The sequence below is a fragment of the Myotis nattereri genome, assembly GCF_964212035.1.
Source record: "Myotis nattereri genome assembly, chromosome: 3".
Classification (NCBI taxonomy): Eukaryota; Metazoa; Chordata; class Mammalia; order Chiroptera; family Vespertilionidae; genus Myotis; species Myotis nattereri.
In genome coordinates, this window is record NC_138077.1 from 213,790,445 (window position 1) to 213,801,302 (window position 10,858).

General features: G+C 52.3%; 1 protein-coding gene across 1 annotated transcript; it reads left to right on the top strand.

Moving 5' to 3' along the window:
- Positions 1-8,829, top strand: RPL22 (ribosomal protein L22). Its single transcript, XM_081085494.1, has 4 exons — positions 1-34; positions 1,755-1,859; positions 4,556-4,680; positions 6,942-8,829. The coding sequence occupies exons 1-4, from the start codon at positions 23-25 to the stop codon at positions 7,084-7,086; spliced, it is 387 nt and encodes a 128-aa protein (XP_080941620.1). The 5' UTR covers positions 1-22; the 3' UTR covers positions 7,087-8,829.
- The last annotated feature ends 2,029 nt before the right edge of the window (positions 8,830-10,858 follow it).

The window sequence follows — 10,858 nt, forward strand, 5'->3', positions numbered from 1 at the left end:
CCTTTCTGCCTCCGCCGCCGCCATGGCGCCCGCGGTTAGTATGGCTCCGCGTGAGGCCTCGGCTCCGGGACTGGCACGTGGGCCGCGCGGGCCCGGCTCCCACGCGGCTCGCGTGGGACGGCGTTCGGCAGCGTCGGCCCGGGGCTGGGCTGGCAGGCAGGCGGGCTGGGGTCAGGGCCGCCGCCCGGCTCCGCGCGCCGTGGGCGGAGGAGGCCGCGGCCTGGGGCCCGGGAGGCAGGTCCGCAGCGCCCGGAGGCCGCGGCTCGGGCCCTCGCTGGCGGCCAGCGGGGAGCTGGGGTGCCGAGCCTGCGGCCTGGGCCGGCCAGCGGCGCCTGGAGCCCGGCCGGCGTTCGGCAGCCGGGGTCTGAGCCTCGCTCCCTGGGCGGAGGGCGGGAGGGAGAAGGGGACCCGCCGCCCCTGGGAGCCGCGCATACGGGAAGCCGATGGCTCGGGGGCGGGTGGCAATGTCCGCGGAAGGTGGTCTGGTTTCGGGGAGAGGCCCGGGTTCGAGGGCCCCGGGAGCGTCCCCAGAGGAAGTTGGTTCAGGGCGCAGCCGGCCAGACCCGTCGGTCGGGGCTGGGCTCCCGGAGCCGGGCCGGGGCCGCGCGGCGCGGCGACCGCGTGTCGCCCGCTAGGCCGGTCGCTGGGAGAGAGTTGGCTTCCTCCCTCCCCTTACACTGGGGCGCCCCTGCCAACATTTTCGGTCCACTTACTCTTCTTTACGCTCTACTCTTTTGGTGCGTCTGCATTGGCGTGTTTTTGGTTTAAAACTGTGATGGCAGGGTTTGTTTTTTTTTACTTGCTGGTTGTATATTTCCGGGGGTAGATCTGAATGCAGCCCTCTGGATCGTAAGTAGGAGGAGAGGCCTTGAAAAAAAGAAAAAGGCAGTGACTTTTGCAGCAGCTGAAAGTTGGAAAAGTTGGCCCAGTGATTGCAAGTTTTAGATGAAGTTCTTCGAAGCATAAAGGGGGCTTTAGGGTGTGTCCTTGCCAAGGTATTGTTAGGTTCTGCAGGGGCTTTGTAGAGCGGTTACAGGGGAGTAGATGGTACAAATGCTTTTTTAATGGTGGCGTTTGTACCGGGAGGAGGTTGATGGGAGGGAAGAGGAGCTGGAACCGTGTCGATACGTGCCGGCGGGTGGTTGGAACGGGCCAGAAGTTGCTGACGGTGGAGTTGGAGCTAGAACCCACGCTCGCCCCCTCTGCTCGCTGGGTGTGTGGGATTCTAGGATGTACAGCTACCTGCTGCTCTGCCGGGCGAGGGGAGGCAGGCTTAGGGGGAACCGGCTGAACTGGACCGGACCGGACCGGGACCCTGGTCTGGAGCCTCAGGACAAGTATTGATTTTGGGTGAGCGTTGTTTTGGGAATGCAGAGCGTTTGTACGCCTGTGCCTGGGTCCCGGAATGAAGTAAGTCCCTATGGAGATTCCATGACGGTGAGATGGGGGGAAAGTACTTTATTGTGGTTCATGCGCCAACAGACCTTCAGGCCCTTGGAGACGGGGGAGGCTGGAAGGTGTGGACGGGCCCAGAGTTGAGGAAGGATTTCCCGTGGAAAGGGCCTGAGTTCGCGTGCTGCCCGTCCTCCATTCTCGGGCAGAGGGTGGCTCCTGCGCCCTCGGAAGGGAACACGACTCCGTGGGTTTTGCATTTGGATGGGCTTTTACACCTTCGGTGTTTTGGTTCTTTTAATTTTGTGTGTGTGTGTGGACGGGAGCTTGTGCCATCATCTCTGTCTGTGTACTTTCCTTAGAAAAAGCTCCTGGCGAAGGGGGGCAAAAAAAAGAAGCAGGTTCTGAAGTTTACGCTCGACTGCACCCACCCCGTAGAAGATGGAATCATGGACGCTGCCAACTTTGTAAGTTGTGCCCTTGATGCCAAGTCATGGACTTTTGAGATGGTGCTGAGGAGACCCCCTGGGGCCGCTCCAGGCTCTGGCTCTGCTCGAACGGGAGCTGGTCTGGGTGTTTCTCAGCCTGGATGGCGTGTGTGTGTGTGTGTGTGTGTGTGTGTGTGTGTGTGACAGTTGTGATGAATAGACAAGGGGGCCTTAGCATGTCTGTGCCAGAGAACTGCATCCTTTCCTTGTTTTCCTCCTTCCGTGTCCAACATGATTTGACTTAAAAGTTACCAGGAAACCGGCAGCCTTCCTCAGCTCACATCCCCCCTGCACGCCGGTGTGACTGAGCTTAAAGTGACAGACATGGTCCCCAGGGCCAGGGGCTGCCTGGGTCCTGGCCTGGCCCTGCTGCGGGGCTGCGGGGCTGCGGGGCGTGGGCTGGGGCAGCATCTCCGCAGGCTGCCCTGTCATCCTGGGTCAGAGCTTCGTGCTTGTGGGGAAATGTCCTGCGTGCGGACTTGTCATAGGAGCCTGGGTGTTTCAGATCGGTCTCTGTTTGGCCTTTTCCCGGTAGCCCTCTATTTCACTTAAACAGAGACAAGGCAACCTTGCCCTGCCGGTGCTGCTCAGTGGTTGAGTGTTGACCCATGAATCCAGAGGTCACTGGATGATTCACAGTCAGTGCACGTGCCCAAGTTTGGGACTTGATCCCCAGGAGGGGGCGTGCAGGAGGCAGCAGATTCACGATGTTTCTCTCTCCCTTCTCTAAAAATCAATAAAAACATTTAAAAAACAAACACATCACTTTAATACTAGATAAGTGTGCATAGGAAATGAGTTCTAATTCAGATTTCCTATAAGGAACCAGATAGCAAAATGTAAAGACAAAGTGAAGGCATATCTCGAAAACAAGGAGGCTGTGGAAAGCCATGTGTATGAGTTCTGCTGAGTGGAGATGCTAAGAAGGAGAATGAAGACAAGAAATCAGCCTGGCTGCACCGACTCCGCAGCGGGGGGCCAGCACTTTACTTCCCCTCCGGAACGGCGCTTGAGGATCAGGCGTCTTATTTCCTCCCTTCCCTACACTCACCTGTGTCTGGTTGTCTTTCCTTCTAGAAGTCTCCCTAGGATAGAAAACATGAGTCACCTATGAGTCTAAGGTGCAGAAGTCAAGCGTTCTGACCTAATCACTTTCCTCATCATCAGTTTATTGTGTATTGGAGGTTTAAGTAGAAGATTGTAGGAATTGCAGCTGAAAGGGACTTCATGTCATTGCAATAGAAAGAAAACCGAAAAACAAACAAGGGGGGGAAAAAGAGAACCAGAAAGAATCCTCCTTTTTGGACAAAGACCCCTGAAGGTCCACGGGGCTTGCTGAGAGCCCGTCTCCGGGCTCCTGGGCTGCTGCCCCTCCTGTACCAGGCACGGGGCCCCGGAGCAGATCTGGGATTGTTTTGGTCACTATTTTTTTAAAAAAATATATTTTATTGATTTTTTTACAGAGAGGAAGGGAGAGGGATAGAGAGTTAGAAACATCAATGAGAGAGAAACATTGATCAGCTGCCTCCTGCACGCCCCCTACTGGGAATGTGCCCGTAACCAAGGTACATGCCCTTGACCGGAATCGAACCTGGGACCCTTCAGTCTGCAGGCCGATGCTCTATCCGCTGAGCCAAACCGGCCAGGGCTTGGCCACTGTTTTTTGGGGTTAATCCTCATGATATTTTTTCCGTTGATTTTAGAGAGAGTGGAAGGGGGAGAGGAGAGAGAAATGTCCATGTGAGAGAGCCACATCAATTGGTTGCCTCCCCAGTGGGTCCCACCTGGGCGGGGAACCTGCAACCAAGTAGTGTGCCCTTGACCCGGAATCGAACCTGGACCCTTTGGTTTTGGGCAGACGCTCTAACCACGGAGCACACTGGCCACGGTGTCACTGTGTTTGCTCCTTGTACTAGGTTGCTGAGGACAGTGCTTCGTGCTCCTTAGGTTCAGAAGTTGCGTGTAGCTTTGGTTGCCTACACCAGCCTTGCAGCAGTTTGGCCCTGGCTTTCCTGTCTACTCGATCTTTGACCCATGAGCCAATGTCTTCCATGTAGACACACATTTGATCTTGTGTGGAACCAGTCAAGTATGTTCATGCTAGGATTTTGATTTCATATTAGACTTGTAAATAAAGTTGAATAGTGCTATTTTAAAAAAGATGAGAGAGAGAGAGAGAGAGAGAGAAACATCAGTTGGTTGCCTCCACACGCCCTGCCCGGTAATGGAACCCACCACCGTTTAGTGTACAGGACAATGTTTCAGCCAAGTGGGCCCCACTGACCAGGGCGACAGTGCTGTTTTCTCGTTGCTGTCAGATTTTAGGCCTTGTGTTAACAGCTGAAGATGTGCTGCCATGTTTTTAAAAAATATATTTTATTGATTTTTTACAGAGAGGAAGGGAGAGGGATAGAGAGAAACATCGGTCAGCTGCCTCCTACACGCCCCACACTGGGATGTGCCCACAACCAAGGTACATGTCCGTGACCGGAATTGAACCTGGGACCCTTGAGTCCACAGGCGGACGCTCTATCCACTGAGCCAACCAGTTAGGACTGTGCTGCCATTGTTTACAGAAGTGTGAGCAGTGAGAAACTGCTCGGTGTAAGCGCCGCGGTCTGGTGAGAGGGGTGAAGGTGCCACTTCGCTAACCGGTCAATGGGATGATTTTACAGGAGCAGTTTCTTCAGGAGAGAATCAAAGTGAATGGAAAAGCTGGGAATCTCGGCGGAGGGGTTGTGACCATTGAAAGAAGCAAGAGTAAGATCACTGTAACGTCCGAGGTGCCTTTTTCCAAAAGGTAGGGGGGCTGAGTGCTGCTTGCCTGCGCCCCGCAGGAAGACTGCCCCGGGCCTGGAGGGTGTGGTCTCATCATTCCGGGAGCTGGAGCAGTGCCAGTGCGGGGAGCAGTGAATGAATGAATGCTGCTAGGATAGGTAAAAGTGTTCAACTTTTTGGTAGCGTTTCAGGCACTAAAGAGGCAGCTTGGGTAGATTGCGTTCTCCAAGATGGCATTGCTCTGCTGCCTCAAGGCCTCAGTGAAGAGCTTTCCATTTTAATTCCACGTTTTTCCACCTGTAAATATTATAATTGTACGAGGAATCTGAAATTTCAGGGTTTTTTTAGACAGGAAGTGAGAGAGAGACAGACAAACATCATTGTGCGAAACATCAGTCTGTTGCCTCCTGTAGGCATCCTGGCTGGGCATGGCACCCCCAACCTGGGCATGTGCCCTGACCAGGAGTCAAACCCTCGACTTTTTGGTGGGCACAGCAATGCTCCAACAGCCATCCGACCAGGGCTATCTGCTTTGAGGATGAAGTTAAAACACTACAAATTGCTAAAATGAAACATGTTTATACGCAGCTCCTAGCCCAGAGCTGGGCATATTCTTAGGTTTTATCAAACTGTCAATTAGTGGGAAATTCAAAGGTGTGTTAGGACAAATTGGTTATAGTGAAGCCTTTTATTTTTTTATTTTTATTTTTTTAATTTATTTTATTGATTTTTTGCAGAGAGGAAGGGAGAGGGATAGAGAGTTAGAAACATCGATGAGAGAGAAACATCCATCAGCTGCCTCGTGCAAACCCCCTACTGCGGATGTGCCCGCAACCAAGGTACATGCCCTTGACTGGAATCGAACCTGGGACCCTTCAGTCCGCAGGCCAATGCTCTATCCACTGAGCCAAACCGGTCAGGGCGAAGCCTTTTATTTTTAACGAGATCAGTTGAGAGAGGACTTAAAAGCGTAAGTGAAGGACTCATTCCGCCTGGCTGACGGGTTGGATGAAGGGATCGCTGCAGCTTAGGGAGGGACTCCAGGGCGTACACAACCAACTCGCTGGCTTTCCGGAGCCTGAGGAAGACGCTCTGATCTTCCTGTGACCTGTTTCATTCACCCACCTAGTGAGAAGGTCTCCTAGCTCAGCTTCCTGCGTCCTCACACGTTTCCTGTTCTTCCTCCAGTGGTGAGAGAAAGGAGCCTCGCTCTCCTGTGGCAGCTTCCCTTCTGGTGAAAGGTTTCTTTTCTCTGACCATCCAAGGTGCTCCCAACCTAAACTTGCTCCTGCTTGTCTCTGAACTGCCGCACTCCACTCGGCTCCCCCGCATCGTTCTGGCCTGAAACATTCAAACACCTGAGTACATGCGGTAGAAATAATAAAGGAACAAAGAGTACTTGTTAGATGGCACAACCAGAGTGGCTTATTTTTACGTAGGAAACGGTAGAATTCAGCTGAGGTCTTCACATCCTTGTGAAGATGACTGTTGGCGTAACATTGCTGAACCGGATTCATTTCTTGGAGATGTGACTGTTTCCGTTCACATGTGGGTCCTTGTTAACATGCCAGTTTGCCTGTGCGTCTCGTTCAGTCCTCTGAACAGTCCGAGCTGTCAGATATGGCGCCTGTTTTATGGGGAGAAACTGGGGTGAGAGGTTACTTTGCTTAGCGGTGGGTTTGCTTGGCGTCTAGCCCCCCTTCTCTGTGGTTCTGGGAAGGTCTGGAGTAGATAGAACCCAGGGCCTCCTAAGCAGGCAGGTGAGTGAGGGGGGTGCTCTCCCCGCAGCGCTGGGGCCAGGGTGGCGGGTGGCAGCCTGTCCCGGCATTGGGTAGCGAGTGTCAGCAGAAGGGAGCGTCTAGCACAGCCCTGAGAAGCAGTCCTCACAGCCTGAGCCACTCCCAAGGAGGGTGGCTCCAGGAGGTGTGATGAGCTCATGGAACCTCGTGCTTTCTCAGAAGCAGGCACTGTTATGTGTCAGTTAACCATGAGATCTCCAGTGGTCACGCAAAATCATTTTATAGGCGCTTGCTATTGTTTCATGCACAACTTTTACATCTTATCTGTTCTCATTTTTATTGCCAGTTTAGGTGAAATGTGGCTCTTTATTCTTGTTAGACCATTGGCCTGGTATGTTTGCCTTATCTTTGCCATTTGCTTAAAGGTGGGGAAACACCTTGAATTGTAATGACTTTGAATGCAAGCGTTTCATAAAAGTTACAGTGTTTGAGAGTAAAGAAGGCCGAGTGTTTAGAGGAGTTCTCAAATGTTCTCTCTCTGCAGGTATTTGAAATATCTCACCAAAAAATATTTGAAGAAGAATAACCTACGTGACTGGTTGCGCGTAGTTGCTAACAGCAAAGAGAGTTACGAATTACGTTACTTCCAGATAAACCAGGATGAAGAAGAGGAGGAAGATGAGGATTAAAGCTCATTTATCTGGCATATTTTGTATGAGTTCTTGAATAAAACTTGGGAACCAAATTGGTGGTTTTCCTTGTATCTCTACAGTATGGATTGAACAGAAAATTGAAATCATAGTAAAAGGGCTTCACTTGGGACGCCACTCACTTTGTAATTAGACTTTTTTCTGCTTGAAAATGTCAGTTCTCGTGGTAGTCATACCACATAGAAGAGTAAGGCTCCCAAGGGAACTGACAGGATTTGACATCGATCGGGTGAAGGGTGTGGAGATGTGAGCTCTTAGTCACTGTTTTGCTTTAAGAAGTGACAGCTTCGTCTGACGCTCTCCTGGGATTCAGGAGAACAGCAGACGCGGGCTCCTTACTCAGTGAAAGCAAACCAGTGACTTCCGTCTGAGCTCCTCCTGGTGGGAACACGGCAGTGTCGATAGACGCAGGGGGCTGGGGCATTTGTCTTTTTAGTTTTTGACTACAGTTGCTATGTATGTTAATCTGTTTTCTTCCTCTAGAAATAAACTGGTCCTTTGGCGATGCTGCGTGCTCCACTGCCCCCAGGAAAGGGTTTGGGGACGACTCGAAAAGTCCTAGGTTTTAAATTGAAAGTGCACAAAGTGAATTTGTGAATAGTCCTGGCTTCTCCAAGTCTTTGCAACACACTGTCACTTTGGCCTCCAGCAGGGGGAGCTGCAGATGAGGAAGAATAGAGCTTCCAGATGTCAGCATCTGTGCAGGTCCTGGGGGGAATTCCCTGCTGCTCAGACCCGAGTCTCTTCACAGTTGGAGGGGGTGGGGGGATGGTGGTGGGGGCGAATGGGCACGAGGAACAAGTGATTGGGAGACAGACAGTTGAGGCTAAAGAAATGTTGAGATGCCAGGGGATGGTCACTCCCATCATGTAGGCCATGGCTGGGTGTCATGCAGAAGCCATTCTGCAAATTGGCACTAAGCAGGACCACAGTCTGCTCCTGCATGACATGGGGTAGCAAAGGAACACGATGTCTCATCTCGCGATCTTGCCGTTGCAGAGGCCAAGGTCTGCAGGGGATGACCTCAGGCTGCACAGATGTGATTGTTGCTGACAAAACCAGATTTTTCAAGTGACTTTGGAAAGAGACCCGGATGCCTTACGGTGCCCTTCTAAAACCTAAACAATTCTGCAGAAATGTCTGCATTGTCTGGTGTATAAAATTCATGTTTTACAGAGCTTGTCTACAGCTAATTTCCACACCTGAGATTCTTGTGCTCTGTAGCGGCGCAGCCGGAAATGAGATGTTGGAGTCCTACCTGGGCTCCAATTTAGCATTTGCTGCTGCTTGGATTGCCTTGGACATGTTGAGGCTTTGCAATTTCATTTGCCGTGAGGGCTCTAGCATTTTCTATTTCTATGCAAATTTCCCAAAGCAGAATTGTTTGCATGTTCCCTTCACGGAAGGAAGGCGGGGTTTCTTCCACATGTAACTGAGGCTTCCGTGCTCTGGCTCCCCCGTCAGGATGAGGTCTGTGTAGGAAGGTTGGTTATGACTTGGGTTTGCACGTTTTACCTGTTTGTTGCGTTGATGTTGCCCTGTAGTAATTCTTTGGTTGTAAATATTACCACTGGGCTGAAATTAGCATATACTTAAAAACAAAACTGCTCCCAGATTTTAAAACTTGTAATTAAATTGAAACATTGGTTTTTCTATGCCTTTTGGAACTCCTGTAATTGAGTTTGATCACATTTTATATTAAAGTGGCTAATGTGGCTACTGTTACTGTGCAAGGGTTTTTTTTCTTTTAAGGGATTGTCATGTTGATCTATTTAGAAGCAAAAATTTTGTTTGTCCTCACTGATTAATTGCTGTTGACAGTGATCTTGGTCTTCGTTAGCGTGAGAAGAAAATGTTCCTTAGCCCGCTTTCTTCACCTTCATTGTGCCACTGCCTCAGTGAGGCCTGCAGCGACCAGAGCTGAGCTCCCCAGTGGGGTGTTTCTTCCGTCTCGGAGGGGGGCATCTCTGAGGGGTGGGTGCAGGGTGAACCTGGGTGACAGCTCACCAGTCACCAGCTGTGCCGGAAGCACTTCAGCCCTGTTTCCTTTGTATCTTGCGTGAGTCACCTGCCTGATCTGATACTCAAGGCGCAGGAGCAGATTGGGTCACGGGGAGCTTCAAGCTGAGAGTTAAGATCAGTTAAGATCATAAAAGCAGGGAGATAGGAAGTTGGAACAGCCTTGTTCTCAGCTGGCTGGTCACCGCCGGCACGTCTACCTTGGCACGGCTCTCGCTTGGAGGTTTAATATTTGTTGTTTTCCTTTCAAGAGCCTCCTTGACCCCCTCCCTGCTTTTCCCTGAGTGGTGTCCTCGGCCCAGAGACCCAGGGCCTGAGCTCCATGTGTCAGAAGCCTGGGGCAGGCAGAGGGGTCGATCCTATCAAACACATTTAAAGACGGTCAAAGTCGCAGAATGGGCTGGGGTATTTGGAGCTCAGCCTTTTTAGGGGCCACTGATTTCTCGGAAGGTGAGCAGGACCCCTGCGAGGCTGGAGCCCGAAGTTGGCTTTGGGGGCCACTTCCATTCCTTCCTCTGCTGTGGTCCTTCCTGTGACGCCCCCCCTCCCCCCCAAGCTTATCAAGTGGGAGGAGCGGACACACCTAGGTTGTGGGTCCCTGATGGGCCAGCTACAGACTGGACAGTGCCAAGGGACCCTGGACAGAGCAAGGCCAGCTGGGGCCAGAAGCCACCCTCGGGGGAGCCTGGCTGGGTTCCCACTGGGGGTGCGGTTGAGTTGTGAGCAGCCTCTGCTTTGGTGCCTCTTTCTGGAAGGTAAGAGGCCTGGCCTGGGGCTTTGCCATCCCAGCCAGGAGGCCTTGGGGAGGAAGCAGGAGGGCTGCCTAAATGATGCCCGGGGGGTGCTCATTTCGGAAAGTGCCCTAAGGCTTTGTCATCGAGACCTTTTCCTACCGTTGGGATTTGCGGATCCACATTCTCTTTTCTAGGCTATCCAGGCCAAGTGGAAGCAGGTAGGGCTGTGTCCAGGGGCTGCTTTAAGGCTTATACAAGCACTTTCTCAGGTTCACGGCCACGGCCCCTCCCCTCACCCCAAGTGATTGGATTCTGGCGGGAGGAGGCTCCCCCAGAGAAGGGGCTTCAAGTGCAAATGAGAGGCCTTGTATACGGGGTGCTCACCCCTCATTTCAAGGGAGACTGCCGTCCTGCCAGTGTCGGCGCACCTGCTCTTGAGGCCCAGTCAGAGCTGGGACCTGCTGACTGGTGGGGGTGTGGGAGATGGCACTTCACTGCCCTAAAGCCGCCTCTAGTCACGTGGGGCCATCAGATGGCCCTGAGGGGACATGCTGCTAAGGGAACTGCCCTCACAGGATAGGGGGTACCTGCCTTGAGGAGGAGCTCAGAGACAGGAGGGCATGTGCCGAGTTACCAGCTGGCAGCTCCGGCCTCGGGGACCATCTTTTCCTTGGTGCTTGTGTGTGTTTAATCCTCACCTGAGGCTGTTTTCTCCATTGATTTCCAGAGAGAGTGGGAGGGAGAGAGAAACATGGACGTGAGAGAGACTCGTGGATTAGCTGCCTTCCACCCACGCCCCTGCCAGAGCGGACGGACTTGCCACTGAGGTGCTGCATGCCCTTGACCAGATTTGCACCTGAAACCCTTCAGCCGAGGGCTGACACTAACCACTGCGCAGTCTGACCAGGGCTAACCGCTACATTAATTTTTAAAAAATTTATTTCGAATTTTCACTGAAGTGTAATTACAAGCTCTGAGCAGCAAACAGGAGAGTCTTG